Source organism: Sebastes fasciatus, chromosome 6, assembly GCF_043250625.1.
Source record: "Sebastes fasciatus isolate fSebFas1 chromosome 6, fSebFas1.pri, whole genome shotgun sequence".
Classification (NCBI taxonomy): domain Eukaryota; kingdom Metazoa; phylum Chordata; class Actinopteri; order Perciformes; family Sebastidae; genus Sebastes; species Sebastes fasciatus.
This window is the reverse complement of record NC_133800.1, coordinates 17,337,515-17,358,069: the sequence shown is the minus strand read 5'-3', so window position 1 is coordinate 17,358,069 and position 20,555 is coordinate 17,337,515. Positions and strand designations below refer to the sequence as shown.

Here is a 20,555-nt window from a genome sequence, read left to right as displayed (position 1 = left end):
CATAAAAGACACATTACTGTTGAATTGAACAATTCAGATGATATTTTTCAGTGCTCTGAGTCTGAGCACTAAACTAAATCTGTTCACCTTCATTTTACTGGGATGAGATTTTAAATCCTTTGGTGAATTGACCCCTCAAGAGTTGTATTTACGTAAACGAATACTTAATGGATTGCTTTTTAACTTTTACTTTAGACTATCTCAAATTGAATTGTAAACAACCAATATTGTTACTTATCATATACAGACATATCAAAATAACAGACATACATTTATGAAAATGTGTTGCTGAACCTGTTTTATTGTTCTCAGTAAAGATTTGTCAAAAATACAGAATCCTTTGTTCCAATCAGAACAAAAAGACTGAAAGCATGCACCGTTTAATAAAACATTTCCATGACATGTTAAAAATCTGTTCAAAAGGAAGGACACAGGTACTGACAAATTATGAACACACAACGTTTGCATTTGAATGAGATTCTTTTTTCTTCCAAAAATAAACACAGAACAGTCAGCGTAAATGCAGGAGAGAGATAAGGGAATAATCATACTGATAAAACCCAGTAAGTAGTTCTTGTTTGTGGGTGTGGCACACCACCCAACCGTAAAATATGAACCTGGTTTGCTCGTCAGACCAGGATGGAGGAAGGTAACGGGCAACACTGATGTGTTTTTAGTGTACAAAAATAAAAGTTAATGTTTTAGTACAGGCTGAAATGCAGAGCACAGCCCATTCCCTCGGTGTGTCCAATTCTTACCTGACGATGGACCAAAATGAGGAACAAATGTATTTTGCAGTTTGTCACAGCATTAGCTGACTATGTAAATGGAGCATAAATGTAATAAACCTACACAAATTATTTCAAAGGTCAATCAGGATAGGATGGCTTAAACATAGATTAACATATATAAGCAGGTATATAAAAATAACTAAAGAGAAAACCACAGGCTAACCAACAATGTAGAAACACCAGAGAACCTGCCCAAACTCAAAGAGCGCACTGGTGCTGACTAAACGCTGGAACGATCAAAATCAAAGATCATAATCATGACAATCTGATTAACAGCCAAATCTGCACATAAAAATGAGTCCTTGGGGAGCCGTCAGCAAGTAATGGCTGGAATGAAAACTGCCAGTCTGTTTATGTGCATGTACTCTTCTCTCTTTTCTGTCTTCTTTAATCACCCTTGGTGAGGAGGTCCTCTATGTAGGCGTCAAGCTCGTCATCTGTGTTTATGTCAATGTCCTAAAAGTGCAAAAAAGCAACATTACTTACTGCAAACAATAACAATTATATAACAAAGATTCCATTTGATAGACAGGTAAGAGGGAGCGGTAATACATGTTTCCCCTATATGCAAGCAGCAGCGTGCCACTGCTGCAAATATGACCACCACTGCTGAGAGGAAAAGAGCAGAAAGGAGATATACAGACATGAGATATAATCACAACAATTATAACAACAAGCACCGGGTAGATGTCAACAATGAAGCAAGCTGATCACAAATACAGGACTATCGTTCAGGCAAAACAGTCCTGTAGCTTCCTATGAGTATCGCACAGTAACGTTACAGCAAACGTAATCATTTGATAGGAAGGAATATGCGAGATAACACATCTGTGAAATAAACAACATCTGGAAGTTGCATCTTGAAACAAACATAGTAGATATCTTCTTTGAGGCGGACCTTATGCACAAGGGCCACAATGACGCGCAAAAGCTGTCAATCTCAAAGACAACTGACAGATTACCTAAGAGATATTAATGTTACATATTATTTGGAGAGGATTCACTTAAAGAAATATCATAAATGTAAGTTATTTTATCATTGAAAATGTCATTACATTTAAGTAAATTAACACTGTTTGATAATAGTGCAGTGTTCAAACAGTGTGGTGATGCAAGTTAATTTATTATGTGCAATAAAAGTGTATTTTCCTAAATCTTGAGACACCTTATATGTAAGCTAGAAAGACATTTCCCCTGCTCACTACTGTGCACTAATGTGCAGTATGTACTAAGGCCTCTAGAGCCCTTCTGGTGCCGATAGACACAGAAACCCCCTGGCAGGGCGCGCACGCATAAAACACATTTTGCGGATTTTTTTGTTCTGCAAAATAATCAGCTCCGCCGCTACGGCTCCATCACAGAGGTAACACTGTAATACCGATGTCCTGTTTCTTGGACCATCAATCGGTACAAATGAAGCAGGCTTACCTCTTGTACTTTTTGCAAGAGTGCTACAATGTTTGTTCGTAGTTTCTGTAGTTTCTCATCTGCCTCCTTCAGTTTGACCTCATTGCTGTTGCTCTTCTCTTCCACAGCTTTGGCCCTGGCATCAGCTCTACTCTGGTATGAGTTACACAGCGACTGGAGACCTGATTCATACTGCTGGAAATACTCTTTCTAAATGGAGGACAAGAAAACACAATAGTAAGAACAAGTCAACACATCCCCAGAGAGAGAAGATGCCGCACATTGCTTTTGCTCAGCATCACAATTTATCGATCATACTAACTTCCTCAAGAGTGTTTTTAGTTGTTTTTTACTCTATCTTGAGGATCAATCTATTGAACCACAATATCTATCTCACCAAAGGAAAGACCACCAACTCCTCAGCCGTCATGCTGTTGACATCGTCCTTTGGGATCCGAAAAGCAGGAGGGAAGAAGTAACGCAGCATTGTCCTGGAAACACAAACTGCTCGGTGAACATACACCACAACACTATGAAACTATGTGCCCTGGCTGTCATAATTTACACAGTGTGTGGTAACGACACCAGTTCATTGTAATCAGCTCACCTCAACATGGTGACGAGACTATCAGTCACCTCTCGACTGGTTCCTGGTTGAGTAGTGTCGGGCTCCATGGGTGCCGGCCCCTTCTCGGCCTCCTGTTGGGTGTCTGGTGTCTGAGAGATTGGAGATGGCGGCCGCATCAACCGGACGTCATCGCTACCCTTGAACACCCTTCATAAACACACACACACATACAGATATGGGATAATAATTATCTGGCAAAGTCAACAAAATGTGTCCTGAATGCAGCAACACAGACGCAGTATCTTACCATCTGTCTTTAGGGGTGGCTCTAGGTACATAATCAAACTTCACTTTCCAGCGAATACTCTGTTTATTCGTCTCCACAGCAATGACTTTGCCCGTGTACCACTCTTTGTTGACACGTACTTCCACCAGTAGACCCTTATCTGTAGAAATAAATACACAGGTAGAAATTATTATATTAGAGCTTTTGTTTGTTTGTGGGATACATGTTAGTGAAGAGCGGTCCATCGTCTCACCTTTCTGCGCATTTTTAGCGTCGTTCTCTGGCTCCTCCTGTGGGCTCTTCTCAGACGCCTGCAAAAACAAAACAATCATTACTCCCACTGCAGTGAGAGAAACACTGTTTACTGAGTCAGGTTAAAATAAATTATTTGTACTCCTGTTAATGAAAGAAGTGAAAATCCCAGTGTGATCAAGGGCATTGGGTGAGAATGTCATGCTTGATTGCAGCCGTTAGAAGAATAAGACAGCTTCAGTGTCAAGAGAGGATTGTTAGAAAAGAAAATTATAATCTGTCACTACACCAGGATCAGATGACGGGTTAATGTGTCACGATTGTTAGAGGTTGTGAGAGCAGATGCAGCCTAACTTTATTTGAGGGTAGTAGAGAGAGGGACCGAGTAAAGCTACCTTTGCTTTAGCCCCATGCTGTTGCATGGAAATGGATTTAGGGATAGAGGTTGATGTGGTTGGTATCTGCCGTATAGGAGTAGAAACTCCTTTCTTCTGGGTGTTAACCTGCAAGGTCAAGAGCAGAGGGGCTCTGATTGGAGGTTCAGTAACCTACTCAGCCATCCAGGAATGCCTGCATTTTCTTCTTTTCTTCACCGTCGCCATGTTGCCAGCCATCCACATACAGTAAGAAACTAATTTAGCAGTGCTCGCTGCAGCTTAGTTCAAAGTCTCCTGATAAAAAGATTCATAACCTTTGTACCTGATTAGCTATTGTGTTTAAGTTTGTGATAGACACTTCATCTGTAAAGGATGAAAACTTTTATGGTGCTGTAAAGAAACTACTGTCCCAATTCTGTCTCTTCAGTCTTCAATTTCTGTCTCCTCTCAGTCACTTTGTCCCCTTCATTTACTCACTTTCTACAAAGTGAATCCCTTGTGAGAGACAAGTGGTAATGAAGGACGAAACAAGCAGCAGAAAAGAGACAGCAGCACACATCACAGCACTGACAAACACGGGCTGTTGCACAAGATCACGGGGAACACTTCAATGGTTTAAGCAGCATTGCTAATGTTAAACATTTGAGCTACAATCTTTCTGACCTGATGCCAAGAAAGGTCCACTCGAACTTGTCAATTCTGTTGTGTGTTTACCTCGTCTAACTTGCCACGTTTGGGAGGCAAGGCCTTCTCGATCACTTTCCCACGGTTACCAGCTGCTGCAGCCATCTTGGATTTCTTTGTCAGCGGTTCTTCCTCTTCACTCTCCTCCTCACTGTTCTCCTCCTCCTCTTCTTCTTCTTCTTCCTCATCCTCCTCCTCGCTGTCCTCCTGATCTATGACTCTCTTGCGTTGTCCAGAAGCTGCTGGTTTGGCCGATGATGCTTTGGCAGGTGTCTATGCAAGGAGACGGATGTCACTATTTCACACTACATGCAGCCATATTAAATACTTTCACCAACGAAACCTTCCGTTGGTACTTTGTGGTAGTGGTGGAGTATTTCCTTAAAACCTGTAACTTACCCGTGAGGTGCGGCTGGGTGGGGGTGTTTTGGCAGTAGCTTTGGGTGCAGGCTTTGCTGGAGATGGTGTAGGCTTTGCTGCACCTCTGGACCTGGATGGTTCGACTTTGGGTGGTGGAGTGGCAGGTGTTCGGGTAGGCCGCTGAGAAGCTGAACGAGATGTAGGTGTGCTCTTTAGGTGAGCTGGGAGAGGCGGGGAGCGGGGGCGTGTTATGGACCTTTCAGAGGACCTAGTTGCCTGAACCGACGACATGTGAAACACACAACAAACAAAACATTTCAGTGAGATAACGAATGAAAAACAAGATCGCCACCAAGAGCAGTGTTAGTGAGCTACTGGGTGCCTAATTTGTTTAGAAGTCATTATGAACAAACCAGATGTTGGCCAACAAGTACAGGCAATAGTTTATCTGTATTGAATTGCTTTCGCAGCACAATCAAATGTTGTCAAGCAGATTATTGGTCATATACAACTCATTATTTTCAGTTATTAGTAAAAATCCCTGAAATTGAGATTCACTTTCACTTAACTTTCAGTAAATGACAGCATATTCTGAGGTGTGCCTTTTTACAAGGGGGCATTTTTTCCAAAAGTAAAGATGGGAGAATACAGCAGGGAATAATGTTTTCAAGTGTGGGGACATAAAAAAAGAAGCAAATCAGTTCAAACTGTTTTTCACCTGCATTTCAATACCTGCAATAACTTTTCTGTTATTGATCATATTTTCTGTGATATTACCAGCATAAAACAATAAAATATATTAAATATTAAAAGATGCTAAGAGTTTAAGAGATAAATAGCAACTGAGAATAATTTGACAAGAGTATTTACAAAAACTGACCCAGCATTAGTAACCCACAAGAAGCACAGTATGGGGCATTTGTACCTGAGAGGAGCTCTCTGTGGGTTTCATGCTGACCTCCAGTGGTAGCTTCTTTAAATCTGCTGCAGATTTGACAGTGCTGGTTTTCTGATAAGAGAAAATACAATTTATTATGTGCTGATTTACACAAAACAGAGAGCAACAGAAGGAGAGAGAAAATGATGGGGTACCTGCAAGGACTCTAGTTTGCCCTGCTGCTGTTTGATTTTCTCTGCCAGCTCTTTCTGTTTGTCTTCAGCTGTCTGCTTGTCTTTCTTCAAAACACCACATGGCAAATTCTGTTTCTGTTCAGAAGCGTCACACCTAAAAACAAAAAAATACACACTATATATAGCATGAAGGTACAACTTTAAAGACATTTCCTGTAAAACTACATTCTGTGTGTACCTGTCCTGGGAGCTGTCAGGGTTCATGAGACACACCCAGCTGTCTGGGTAGCGTTTGTCCACAGCGTCCATCTGGAACGGCAGCGTTCTCCACTTTAAACATTTATCTGAAAATAAATTGCAGAGTGAGAGAGCTAAGTTTGTGACAATAACTCAGTTTGTTGAGATACGGTACATTTGTTTTGTGTGTGTATGGACCCGTAACTTACCACACTGAATAGTGAGTGGTATCTCCATGGCCCGACGCCTCTTGTATCTCTGCTCCGATGACGGAGGTGCAGACCAGCTAGCAGACAGATATCCAAACTCATCCCAGAACTTCACTATGCCTTTCTGAGCTGCGCAACACACACAGACACAAAGCATTTCATACAGCAATAAGTTAATTATTAAAATAAAAAAGTTATTCGAGTAAGTGTTTAAAGTGGGCAAAGTGTTCTTAAAGTGCTCCTTACTACAGATGTGAAAGTGTGTTTACACTGGCAAGTGACTGGGAAGGCAGTGTAATGCAGCCAGGAGAAGGCTATGACGGTAGGCTTTCGACCCGTACCATTTTTCAAAATAATTTGTTGTCACATTATTTTATAATATCTTTACTGACCTCTTTATCAGAAAAGGGTTTCAACTTTTATTTTTTTTTCTAGCAACTGCTGAGTGATTTAAATCCCTTGATACTGTCGACTGAAAACTTTTGTTATTTGAACTATGCAGGTCAGGTGTTGGCGTCGCAACAAATTGAAATTCTGCAATTCAGAGAAACTCACCAATGTTAGTGTCCTTCCAGTACTGAGCTAAATGTTCCCCCATGGATTTCAGTAAATGCCGATACTCCTTAGCATCTGCAAAGTCCTGTTTGTTGTGAGTAGGCTCTAGAATTAAATAGGGGACATCCACTACTCCAACCACACCTCCACAGGCCCTGAAAACACACAAATCAATTAACCGTAAAATATTTATCTTTACCATTCAAACATTGTCCCTTTTCACTCTCTGTGTGCATATCACTCACATGCCTCCATCCAGCTGGGGCCCTGTTTTCTCGTACATCTTGATGAGACGAGAGGAGTTGTACACAAACATCCCATCCAGGTCCCTCTGCCCAATGTTCACTCCGAATATAAAATTCAACTCCTTGGGCTCCTTTAGTGCTCTGAGGAACAAGAAAGTGTTGGAGACTGACAGGAAATAAACAAAGCCCAGCAAAAAAACAGTGTTGTTTTGGCCAAACTAATTATTATGGTAAATGTCTTAAATTAACAGCCTATGGGGGGTGAAACAAAAACTTTATTTTAACTGATTGTAAATCTATAAATAGAAGAAATAAGGTGTCGGTTATCATACTTCTGTTTGGCTTCAAGAATCCGTTTCTTCATGTCACAATCCCGCCGAAGCATCATGGCGGAATCTTGAACCTTTCTCAGAATTGCCTAGAGGAAGAGAGGGCGGAGGGAGACATCTGTTGAGACACTATAACAACCTTAGATTGAGGTAGGTTTCAGATTAAAAGCTTGTTTACATAGACAAAACCATATTCACACAAATTAAGCAAAATATCCTCTTTGGTTTACCCGTGAATCTTTTGACAGGTCAGCTCCTAATCTGGCCTCCGTAGTCATCTGCTTACTCTCCGCCTCTCTGGCTTTCTCTTCCGCTGAAATCAGTAACAAAATTGTTAACTGATGAGCGTGAGGGAGTAACTACACGAAAGCAAAACGTAAATGAAAGCACCCATTTTACCACTGACTCACCGATCTTAGCAAGATGATCTGCTTTCTTCACTTCTTGTTCAGCACGAGTTTTGAAACGAGTCGATGTGTATTTATAAACCCTATTAACAAAACAAGAATACTAATGAAAGGCTGGTCACTGGTCTACAGTAGTTACAGACACAGTATAAGTGAGTTTGCATATTACCTTGGTTTATATAAACAGCAGGACAGTCTCTTGGTCCTGACTTTATGTCCCTGGATAAAAATCCTCATGCGTGGGTCGATGTACAAAACAGCAGCGTAAGCCCTGAACGACCTCTTCTCTGGCTTCCTGTGAGAGAGGGATGGTCGCGAACATCAACATTCACTAAATTTCTGATCAATACAGTCAACATCAAGTAAAGTTTATATACAAAAAATTCCTTTCCTAATAGGTTAGTGATCCCATGGTTAAATGGTTTAATGGAATCACTCACACTCCTTCAACAGGTGTCCCAGCCATCAGTATGTCCTGGTGATCGGTCTCTACATCCAGCTCTGGTTCTCTGTTGTCCATCAGCTTCAGGTTATAGATGATCACTAGAGTGCCTTTTAACGAAATACAACACAAAAATAAGCATTGCAATCAATATCAACCATGTAATTTCCTAAAACTTAAGCTTACAGAAAAACAAATCAGTATTAAAAATGTAATTTATTGACACAACAGAGATAACTTAATCCACAGAGACATTTGGAGCATCATTCTCAGTCAGGAGATATTATTTTTAGATTGATATATTATTTATATTTTACATTAAAGTCAACAAAATTAATCTCTTCACATGGAGAAAAAACTGCTTATTTGCTTACCACTGCTACTTTCTATTTTGTTGAACTGCTCCATCAGCTCCTTTTCATTTTTAAAAGGTGAGTATTTGAAGATCAGCTCCGTCTCTATTGCGTACTTCTCTGGGTCAGAGGTCAGTGGCTCCTTGGTCTCCAGATTCCAGGAGGGAAGGGGCACTATCACCTGAAGAGGGAGGATCAAAATCGTTAATTAAACAAGTTTAGAGATGTTTGAGAAGTCATACAAAATAAAATGGGTATCTCAGCAGCCTAATTCACAATTATTAAAGATTACGCAAAACCTAAGCATCCTTAAAAAAAAAAATGAGGGATGGTGATTTACAGTTATTTCACTGATCAAGTAACGGCATAACATACTTGTTTACAGACTGAGTAATTGCATGAGGAAGAAATCTAGTTTTAAAACGCCTTCTTGGCTGTGTGGCAGAGAAAATGTACCAACACATAACAATAAACATTAACACACAGTTTTTCCCATTACAATAAAGTGTCACAAATATGATAAAACAAGAAATAAGAACTTGCACAGCTTGTAAAAAGTGTATAAAAATGTCAACAGGTATTTATCTCTTATAGCTGGCACAGGCGAAGTAATACGGAACACTAAACCAAGCAAGTTAAGTAGCAGCCTTGTAACTGAAGCAAAGCTAAAACTGAAATGAAATAACCCACTGATTGCAATTTTCAACATCTATTTGATCTTGGTTAGAAAAAAAATGACCCAATCCGCATGTTCTGGGTGTAAATACATACAGCAGCATTTTCTCCACAATATACAGAGATATAGCTTCATACTGAACTGGACAGCTGTGTCTTACAGAACTACACGTTTGACTTTGCGACATGTCATGATTCTGATGAAACAGATGTGAAACTGCATTTCTCACTGTTCCACTTGCACTTCCTCATTATCAGATAGGCAAAATTGGTAAAATTGGTAATCAAGTTACTTGTATATATCCCTAATAACAATGACGACCTCTGACCTCATCCAGTCCCTCCTCTTCATGGAAAGTCCTCGACATGAAAAGGCAAGTGAGCGTGTTGCCCTTTTTTGTGAACAAGATGAAGTCTTTCCCAATACGCATAGAGCCGCTGTGAAAACAAACACATTTTTAATGATATGTGAAGTGATTCAAACACTAGTGTACCAAATACTGTACACAATGTCATAATCACACAAAAATTAGGTGGTCTTACGATTTCAGTCCATTTCCATACTGGCCAATCTGAGTGGACTCAGTCGACCGTTTGTTTGACTTTCCAAACTGAATCACATGAGTCGCCTCATCTAGTAAAAGAAAGGTGTTCAGCATCATGTTTCACACACAAAATACATATATAAGAAAACCTCAAGACTGACCTACAACAAAGCACCTTTAGTCATAAAAAGTAGCTTTAAGTGATTTAATAAAAAAGCACTTACTAGGGTCCATTCCAATACCGTCATCCAGAAAACAGAGCATGTAGCCGCCCCGCAGCTCTGGCCTATTTTCTATCAGCAAAGCAGGAAGGTGAAAAAGACACGTTAGGAGCAATGAATGAATGAGCATGCTTCAGTGTGTGAAACTGGGTGAGTTATTCTGAGGTGTACCTGTGTAGAGGTCTATTCGTGTGGCACTGGCATCTCTGTGAAAGAAATAAACCAACTCTGAGACTTTTTACTTAATACAAGAAAGATCAGGCTAATGATAAAGTTTTCCAGCCTGCATAATTTGTCAACAATTATATGCTCTGTTACATATCACTATGAGTACCTTGAATTGTCCACAAGCTCCGCCAAGGCTCCAAATAAGAACTCGTGGGTTGTCCTGAAAGCAGACCACTCATTTCATTAATTTAATATAATACTTGAATGTTAAGAGGGATTTAACTTGAGTTAACAGGGAAACTGGTCAGAGAAAGTGTATGTATAAGAGATACTTGTTGCAAGGATTGGATCTCCACATCAGATCTCCACATTAATATTCTGCGTGGGATTGTTACTCAATTATACAACCTACATTTCCTCAAGTCTACTGAGGGATATACGTCAATGCGAACAGAACAGTGGATTGTTATTTACAATGTATTAACTCATTCACTGTAAAGCACTCATTCTCACATCTGGAGTCAACAAACAATAAGCAGTTCTCGACGACACTGCAAGCAGCACTTCTGGGGGCCAAGCAATCAGCCTGCTCCAAAAAGGCACGCGCTCTTAACGTGCATGCCCCCCCGAAAATGCTGCAAGCAGCAATACCGTGAACCAAGCAATCTGCCTGTTCCGAATGGGCACATGAGCTGTGGCACTGAACGGCCTTGCCCTGAACGGACACTGCACCAGTCTTCTCAAAGATACACTGTCCTAACATCTGTTTGAGCCCTTATTCATATGCTAGCTAGAGCATGTCAGGTACCACTTTCTGAAGGTTGGGGCAGTAACTACGGAATATAATGCTATACTAATAGGATTCTGGTAATATTATTACATTTACTATGTCAAGTAATGAGTTACCACCTGGAATTAAGTGTATATTGTTAATGTTTTCATTCATCCACACTGTGCCACTTCTGCCAGTGCGCCACCAGAAAACAAAATCAAAGTTTTCATCCTTGAGTCCAAGTGGACAATTGTGCCAACTTTGAAGAAATTCCCTCCAGGCGTTACTGAGATATCGCGTTCAAGAGAATGGCACGTACGTACAGACTACCCGACAACACACTGTAATGCCTCCGGCCATGGCTGTGGCCGGCATGGAGGCATAAAAACACTATAAGCATTAATACAAGGTGGTAATCACTGCATATGAATGTATGAATGGGCCTGGAACCGCTCTTGGATGAGACGATTATATTCACTGTATTGTTGTGTCTGACAGATCGTGTCCTGCACTCACATCCTCCTCCTTGCTCTACAGCTGTCAGATTGAGTGGCGATAAGATCATCCATACAAAGTAAGAGGGCAAACATCCTCTGGTTGGTGCTCATTGTGAAATAACAATGTCAAACAAATAGGCTAGATAGTAGCCCAAATAGATTATTAAAAGCAAAGTCTGTCATACAACAGCGTTTAGAGTGGTGATTGTTGTCATAGAAACAAAAGCCACGTGCAGCGCTGGGATGGAGCACTCCCCAGCACTTTTCTGTCTGAGAAAAACACGATGTACAGTATATTTTATATGTATTTGTAGTGATGATCTTGCATGGTGATGTCCAGAATTATAGAGATGAGTCATGTTCTGTTGTTGGTGATGTATATTATATTGCTAATGGTGATGTTGATAATATTCAATGTTAATTATGTTGTTTATATCCCCTGTGGTGTTTTGGTGGACACGCCTTTGGGCTATACAATATCGCCCACCACTGGATTTGTAATGAACTGCAATAAACTTGAACTTGAGCTTCAATACTTCTCTCAAGGAGCATTTAACAATGATTTGTTTCTCATACCTGGTTAATGGTCTTGATGGTCATACTCCATCAAGTGTCAAATATAATGACAAATTCCCATCACAAGCACACCAGCTATTTTAATTCTATTAACAAGCTCTAATTGTTTCAGTCCCACTCTTGTGGTTAAACCCTTCCTGGACCTATGCATAATCCCTTGGCAGTGGATTTGGAAATGAGCCCAGGATGTGATATCATCTGTTTTTCTAATTGTGTTGAATGTTGCACCACAACATATACAAACATGAACCGAGTTGTTCTGTCAGGCTACATCACAAGAAAATGTTTAGGTCTACTTGTTGTAGCAATGACAAGATAAGGAACCTTGGTTTCATCTTTGCTTCTGCAGTGCACAGACAAAAAATGCAACTGCCTATTACATCCTGAAATACATGAATGAACGTGTGAATGAACCTATACATTTGAGTTGCAAACTTTTAAGAGCTTGGGGGGGCTTTTGTTATTTTGGGGTACAATGAGTAAGAATGGTGACATAATTCATTATTTGTCATATCTAAACATCATAATAAATCTATAGCTGTTTGGGGCCCTTTTAGTTGGGGCCCCAGGCAGTTGCCTACCTTGTCTAACGGTAAAGTCTGCCCCTGTTTTTTTCCCCCGTGAACCAGAGTGTAGATCACCGGTGTATCTGACCATGAGTGGCCGCAACTTGGGTGTGTGACGCAACTGTGCCTTGGCAGTTATATTGCTCAGGACCCAATGAAGCGCAGTGTCGAGTGTGAAGTTGTTTGTATGAGCTTTTCTCGTGGATGCTGCAACCAGCAATAATACAGGCCAAGCATTTGGCCCACTCTGAACAGGCATGTTTTGAACGGGCACTTCACTAGTATAACTAACGGATAGCATATTTTCCTCTCCTTTGAACCGATTATCAGGTTTAATCGGATAACATCTAAGGTTGGCTTAGGGTTGGTTTAGGGATATTTATAGTACATTATAAAGTTATGGTGTATCTGTACAAACATAAATGTTGGACGTTGATCAGTTGTAAATCCTTTCAGCCATGTATGATGGGCCTTGCAAACATATTCACATAGATGATGTATGTATGTCTAGTTGGAGGTCTACAGTCATAATTATGTACAGTACCAAGTTCATATTAATTACCAACAAGCCAGTACTTACGAATTTGTGTGCAGGTACTCAAAGGTAAGCTGAGCCCTGCTCAGGTTGCTGTAGTTGGAATAGGCCATGGCCACGCACTATTATTTCCTGTTTCCTTCCTGGTCTCCTGTTTGTCTTCTTCCTTTTCCAACCGAGCTTTAGTCCAGAGCTTTCATCCTGAAGAGGAAAGAAAACACATCACATGTTTTGTATAGAGTTACCTACAAGGTGCCTTCATGAATTGACGCCATGGACATGATCTGACAGCAGTTGATGTGGGACGCTTTGTTTACAAGTCACAGGGGACAAAGTTAACACCTCCATGGTTAACACCCACATCTTAATACAAACCTGCCCCCCATGTGAAGTGTACCACGTGGGAGGCCTTATTGGAAACAGTTTTGATGGTAAATAGCGCCTTTGGGTGTGCACAGTATTAGCTAGGAAGACATTCACTTCTATGTATTCATGCAGTAGTCAGTTATTAATCTAGACTAAGTCATGTTTAGTGAAGAGCATATGATATAAAGGTTGTAGACTCCATGCAGCAGCTGTTACTAAGGTTTAATGTTAAGCTAACATAGGTAGCTTTATAGAGTGTTTATGAGCTAACGGTAGCTAGCTCGCTAGCTTCTCACTATGGCAACATGTAACGTAACGTTCTCCGTCTTTGTCGACCGTTTTCACATGACGGGCGACTTTTATAGTGGCGTATCGCTAGTGTAATAATCCGTCCAAGGAATAATACATACTTTGTAACGTTACGTTTCCTTTTCCCTGATTATAAAACAATCCGCCAGGCCGCGATGATCCAACAACAGCTTCGACGGTGGTTACTTGTTCCTCTGCTCTGCTCTGTGGAAATCCCGCCTCTATTTTTCTATGCTCAACCAATCAGAGAGCAGCCTGTAGAGATCTCAACCAATAGGAGAGCAGCCTGTAGAGATTCTCAACGATGATTGGTGGAGAATCCTCTGATGTAGACGGGGTTGGCATACCGGTACAGTACAGTGGTGGCTCTTGAATTGACTTTATAATAAGATAAATTAAGATAAGATAAACCTTTATTAATCCCCGGAGGGAAATTCAGAATGTATAATTCATTTCATTTTCATTTCATTTCAAAATTTATTTCGAACATGTAGAATAAAAAAAAAATTTAAAAATTAAGAAAAAGAATGATAAATAAATAAATTATTAATTATTAATTGAAAATACTGACTTACAGGAGAAAAACGTGTTTATTGTGTGTTTGTCAACTCATCATAATTTACAATACAGACACTTTTGGCAGTGGGTCCTCTCTTTGTTTATTTCTACACAATAAGGTAATTTTGACAATGATAAACCAGGCGTAATGTTAGCTGTAAGAGATTTAAAACACATTTTTAAGTCTCTGTAGGTTTATTATCATACTGCACTAAAAAGAAAGCAATGAAACTAATGCCTTCCAGAAAACTAATAAATTAAACTTGTGGATCTGTGGATCTGGATTCAACAAGCTTTCAATGTCAGATATGTAAATTAAAGTGGTAAAACAGACAAATTAGCCTAGAATGTCCAAAGAACTTTGGTCCAGTAACATTTTGAAAGAAAAAAACATTTGCTGACATTTGCATTTTGCTTAGATTTAGATTTTTGACTGGAAAAACACTTAACACTAAAGATTGAAAAGAAGCTCTCAGTCAGCTGAACACAACAAGTTAATGTCCCTTTTCCACAAGTTATTGAGTCGTTCTAGGAAATGTGGGGGACATGACGTAAACATTAAATATAAACATGCATGCACTGCACATAACAGACTGGATAGTGAATGTATGACCAGTCAACAGTGTAGCCATTACCAGTTGAAGTTATTCCCATTACACCATGGTCCCATTACAAAATATACTCCTCTATCACATATCTGTTTCTCACTTGGATATTGTGAGAAACTTATTGGAATATTTCAGTTTCCTATAACAGGGATGCTCCACTGATTGAGTATTGCACTTTCATAAAGTTGGGAAACTTGTGAGAGACGGAATAAATATGTTCAGAATTAATGCAACAGAAGCTGAAATATCTTCACTTCGCTGGATGCTACATAAATGTCTCCAAACCCAAGCGTAGATAACCCTGATGACATCATCAGGGTTATTTTCTCAGGTTTTAACAAGCTCCGTCCAGAGCTACGGAAGACATTATACAACTGTTTTCACAGGCTGATTCGTACTCCCCATGATGTGCAAACGGCTGTAAAATCGGTGGGATGCCCCTTTAAAAGGTAGTGACACATATTGCTCTTCTCTCTCCACCACCAACTGATTTCTTTAGGATGCAGCGGATGAAAAATGTTCAGGTGCCAATCAAGGGCTCCTGCAAATAAAGTAAAACAGTTAGGTTAAAACACTATCTGCACATTTCACACAACATATGCAGAGACTAAGATATTGAAATGCTGTTATGATATAAAGATGATCAATCACAACTAATCGTTATCATATTCAAAGATATAAGAAATGAGTGTTACATTTTGTAGATCCAGTCCATTCCAATGGTGACGCCGTACGAGTGAATGTGTCAGACTAGCAGCTACACAGAGTATCAAACAAACTCCTAGCAGACACACACTGACTTCCAACATATGTCGCACTGCCACGCTCTGCTCCTCCTGCAGAATGAAAATAGAGAGAATGATTGACAGGATGACAAGATGGCATCTGTATTACAGCTGAGCAAGTTATGTGTGACATGCTGTACCTGTGTTAACATGACTGTGAGTGTAGGGTCATTCTTGGAGTGTAGATCGTAGCAGGTTTGTGATGATGTTTGCAGTTGGTTGCTCGCTTCCACGTGGATGGGGGAAATGTTTTTCTCAGTTGCAGGGCACTCTGGCGGAAGTCTTCATTAAAGTATACAGTATATGCATGAAAACACACAAAACAATACTCATTCATGAGTAAACAGACATTCTGTTTATGTAACTAAGTAATTGGTGATTTAAATTAAGGAAGCTTAGAAACGAACATGTTTAGAGTGTGAACAAACTTACAGACTCATGGGCAGGAGGTCCGCTGGGGCACTTATGGTGAGACAGGTGTAGGTATCATTTCCAGAGAAAACCTCGAGAGTCACATTAATAATCTCATTGCCTAGGGAGTAAAACAATCAATGATGGGTGAGAATTCATGGTTATACACACACACTTTGAAATGATTTTACAACAAAACCAATACACTGCAATACCAACCTCTCAGATGTAACTGACTGGCTCTCAAGGCAGTGTGTAAACCAAGGTCTTTCAGAGAGCCACTGTTTGAGTTGTCAGTCACAGACAGAGGAACCTTGAGATGCAAAGTGGTGAGAGAAGGAGTCTTTGTAGAGTTAACTGAAGTATCTCTATCCATCAGAGGAGAGGGGACTGTGGAGACAAGCTCAGATGAAGATGCATTGGCTTTCACACACAGCTGGAACTGAGACAAGGAGGACAGTAGATGGTTCCAGTCCTAAAAGAAGAATAAAGTGTATGATTTGCACATCAGTATCAGCTCAGGACACACAGCCTGCACAACAGTATGATTTTTTAATAAAAGGATTGTGAACTGAATGAACAACATGAATTGGATAAGATAGTCCTTACCTTTGTTGTGTCAGGGTTAGGCAGAGTGTGGGTGTAGCTGTAAGAGCTGAGGCAGATAAAGGAGATAGCCAGAGTCAACAGACACAGGAAAAACGTAAATCCTGGAGGATTCTGGGATACATAATCTCTGAGGTTGGTCACCGGCTGCCAGAAACCCATCATCAAACTCCACATACACCTGCGTCAAGCTGTAAACAGAAGTCAGTCATTTTAGTTACTAAAGTTTTCACATCTTTTGTCAGATGTTGGTAGTGTTAGTGGGTCTGTTTTAATGAACTTTGGTCAGTTGTTGGAACAGGGTCAATAATACATGTGTTCAACCTAAGGCAAGATGTTCAGGAGAAGGATGTTAATAGAAATAAAGAACAGAATATCAATTTTGAGCGTGGGTGGGATACTTTGAGTCAGGGTGAGGATTGGGTTAAACAAAATTAATAAATAAATATTGTTGATAAAGGTCAACTAAAGGGATGTAAATATGTCCTTTTTTTGTCTGTTTAATAGAAGAGATAATTGTGTAAGCGAATGTGTGTAAGTGGATATGTATATGAATGCACGTGTAGATATAGACATATGTATATACTGTATGTATATATATCTATATATGAGGTTGGTTGAATGTATATGAATATGAACATATCTCTTGACACTGCACTATTACAACGGGTAGTACTTTTTTTTCTTCTTTTGTTTCCTTTTTTTGTTCATGTTGTTGCTGCTGTCTGTATGTACCTCTACAAGTATGTGTATGTATTCCTTTAACCTTAAATAAAAAAAATAAAAAAAGATGTTCAGGACAGTTTCATTAAGGATTGAACAACAGGACTTTATCTTTCAGACATGTCTTTGGGAGTTGGATGTACCTCTTTTTCAGCAGTGACATTCAAAACCAGATTAAACAAACTGTTGATTTTGGCCATATGTTACCATATGCCTTGTGACTTTGTAGATATCCACAAAACAAGTCACCACCGGTGAACTTCTATAATTACTGGCCAACAACAGGACAACAGGAGAGGTACGTGCAACTTGTCTACCATATCAGCCAACCAGCTTCTTTGTGCTCTCTGTCCCAAAAGCTGGGAAACAAAAGTTGTGGAAAGGGCCTTTGCATATTCTGCCCCCTCAGCCTGGAAAATGATCCAAAATGACCTTAAAATCAAGGAGCTGGTATCATTGAACATGTTTAAATCTAAAATGAAGGCTTTAGAAGCAGACTCTATGGCATGCCAATGTTTTTAGCTTCCTTGTTGTACAGCTGACTCCCAGTAAAGTTCCTTTTTGTCCCCCCATTTGTCTTTAGATAGTTCTCTTTTAATGCAAATTTTAGTGCTTTTAGTGTTTGTGAATTGTATTTTTTATCTCTATTTGTGTCTGTGTCTTTGTGTTCTTGCTGCTGACCGTCTTGGCCAGGTCTCCCTTGGAAAAGAGGTTCTTAATCTCAATGGGACTAACCTGGTTAAATAAAAAAAATAAAACAGATTAAACAAACTGTTGATTTTGTCCATATGTTACCATATGTCTTGTTACTTTGTAGATATCCAACAACAAGTCACCACCGGTGAACTACTATAATTATTGGCCTGGAAAACCACCTTTCCACTGATGTTTGCAGAACCAAGGATAACAAACATTTAGCTACAGAAGAACAGGACACGTGTATCTTGTCTACTATATCAGCCGACCAGCTCCATTGATAAAGTAACTGCAACGTTAGGTTACTGAGCAACAGTACTGTCAATGTAATGTTGCTAAGTTACCAGCTAGCTGAAAGATAACTTCATACCTTGAGTTTGAGCAGTCTTCTCTGATCACGTCGCTACTTTCGGTAAATATCCGGCTCTCTTGACGGTAAGTAAACCGGAGCTCGACATTTAAGATGTTTAAAGTTCAGCACAAAGATAACAACCAACAACACGACAGCTCTGTCACTTTACGAGAGAGTGCTCTGCCATGACGACGCCGTGACGCGGGTCACGTGACTGAAGAAAAGTCCATGTAGGGTTGTTGTTTTTTTATTATTGAACAAATTCAGATTTTCAACATGGCTCATAGATCATTGCATTAGACCAGGGGTCAGGGGTCAGCAACCTGCGGCTCCGGAGCCACATGCGGCTCTTTAGCTCCTCTCCAGTGGCTCCCTGTGGATTTATAAAAATGGAAATGAATAACTGTTTTTTGTTTACATTTTAATTTTTATTTATCATTGTTGTAGGTCTATGGTACGACAGAGTGTTAGGGCCACATTGAGGAAAAAAATAAATAGATCTGAGATTATGAGAATAAAGTCATAATATTAGGAGAATAAAGTCACAAGTTTATGAGAAAAAAAATTGTAATATGAGAATAAAGTCAATATTATAAAGTAGTAATTTTACGAGTTATTTTCTTTTTTTCTCGTAAAGTTATGACTTTATTCTCGTAATTAATTACTTTATTCTCGTAATATTACAATTTTTTTTCTCGTAAAGTTATGACTTTATCTCGTAATTAATGACTTTTTTCTCGTAAAGTTAAGACTTTATTCTGGAAATCTTAGATTTTTTCCCCTCAATGTGACCTAATACTCCGTCGCACATTTGCACTTCGGCCCTCACTGCATTAGATTTATATACTATATACTTAGATTATAAACTGTGTTACCTTCATCACAATGCTTAAATGTTTTGCGGCTCCAGAGAGAATTTTTTTTTTTATTTTGACAAAAAATGCTCTTTTGATCGTAAAGGTTACTGACCCCTGCATTAGAGTAAAATGACAAGGTGCATACAGAACAAGAACAGATAAAATATGTAAAATTATACATGAAAATAATAATAAATTAAATTAAGGGCTAGGGCTGTACCTGCAATTCATATTCTTCTATTATGCTAAGAAGTTTCAATGCATTTTTGTTTTTCATGACTTTAAGGGCTTTTATGTAAGAAAGAAACTCAGAATGAAACACATTAAACCTATAGGTTTCACTTTCATATACTTGGATTGGTGCAAATAAAATTTTCCAAGAATGAGAATGTTATTCACCAGAAAGTCATCTTTGTTATTGTCCATGACAAGACCATAAACAATGTCCTATTGAGAGAAGTTTCCCAGATGGGAAACTTTTGGGAAAAGCCAGTCATGTATATCAAGCCATAAAGCTCCAGAATACATTCAATGAAAAAAATAAATGATCAGTAGTTTCAGTATCATCACAAAATACAGTTATTGGTTTCAATTCCAAATCGTTGTCGCAACAAATCACTGGATGGATGGTGATACACTCCATTTAATATTTTTAAATGGATTTCTTTTGCTTTGGGAGTTATGGGGAATTTTAGATATTTAATTTGTAACGTGTGAAGTCTTTTTCTGATAGATTTGTGAAATTGAGTTTCTGTAAGATACTATAGGGTATGAGATGTGATTAAACAGATTTCTAATTGTTTTGTTTGGGATTTTGATTTCACTAGTCACAGCCAGCAACTAAAAGTTGTGGGAGGAGTAGGATTTGTTAAAATTCCAATAATAAAGCATATAATAGAGTTGGGGATGGCTTTAGTTATGGGTTTAAATATGTCAACGTCCATGGTAGGCTGCCACTCACATTGGTACTAGACACCTGTACTGTAGTGTTATTTTATTAGGCCTACATCGATCATTTAAAAGATATTTCTATTTAACCATAACATAATTACGTTTGTGTTTTTTCAACAACATGCTTGGGCTGTGACTTCCTATTCAACACAATTTAGAAAGTGGCACCAGCTTATTCAGCTAAAGTACTGTAAGATTTCTTACA

The 20,555-nt window shown here is 39.3% G+C and overlaps 2 protein-coding genes across 5 annotated transcripts; both read right to left on the bottom strand.

The window, feature by feature from the left end:
* Positions 1-284: 284 nt before the first annotated feature.
* morc2 (MORC family CW-type zinc finger 2) lies at positions 285-14,033 on the bottom strand. Of its 2 annotated transcripts, XM_074638088.1 has the most exons (28): positions 13,905-14,033; positions 13,174-13,329; positions 10,349-10,402; positions 10,186-10,220; positions 10,018-10,086; positions 9,792-9,882; positions 9,578-9,686; positions 8,595-8,754; positions 8,219-8,330; positions 7,948-8,073; positions 7,782-7,861; positions 7,602-7,684; positions 7,375-7,460; positions 7,043-7,183; positions 6,798-6,952; positions 6,243-6,371; positions 6,035-6,140; positions 5,818-5,950; positions 5,651-5,734; positions 4,765-5,001; positions 4,396-4,638; positions 3,700-3,807; positions 3,306-3,363; positions 3,074-3,212; positions 2,806-2,973; positions 2,596-2,689; positions 2,220-2,408; positions 285-1,247 (listed from the first exon to the last, which is right to left on the bottom strand). In XM_074638088.1, the coding sequence occupies exons 2-28, from the start codon at positions 13,239-13,241 to the stop codon at positions 1,179-1,181; spliced, it is 3,126 nt and encodes a 1,041-aa protein (XP_074494189.1). In that variant the 5' UTR covers positions 13,242-13,329; positions 13,905-14,033; the 3' UTR covers positions 285-1,178. The 2 variants fall into 2 exon arrangements, with proteins under 2 accessions (XP_074494189.1, XP_074494190.1); XM_074638089.1 differs by lacking the exon at positions 3,700-3,807.
* Positions 14,034-14,374: 341 nt separating this feature from the next.
* LOC141769227 (transmembrane protein 248) lies at positions 14,375-18,743 on the bottom strand. 3 transcript variants are annotated; one of them, XM_074638087.1, is made up of 8 exons: positions 18,561-18,743; positions 17,812-17,926; positions 16,775-16,820; positions 16,385-16,640; positions 16,187-16,286; positions 15,895-16,036; positions 15,665-15,805; positions 14,375-15,510 (listed from the first exon to the last, which is right to left on the bottom strand). In XM_074638087.1, exons 2-8 carry the CDS (start codon positions 17,886-17,888, stop codon positions 15,490-15,492), a joined length of 783 nt encoding a protein of 260 aa, XP_074494188.1. In that variant the 5' UTR covers positions 17,889-17,926; positions 18,561-18,743; the 3' UTR covers positions 14,375-15,489. The 3 variants fall into 3 exon arrangements, with proteins under 3 accessions (XP_074494188.1, XP_074494186.1, XP_074494187.1); XM_074638085.1 differs by having other exon boundaries at positions 16,775-16,962; positions 18,561-18,740; XM_074638086.1 differs by lacking the exon at positions 17,812-17,926 and having other exon boundaries at positions 16,775-16,962; positions 18,561-18,740.
* Between the last annotated feature and the right edge of the window lie 1,812 nt (positions 18,744-20,555).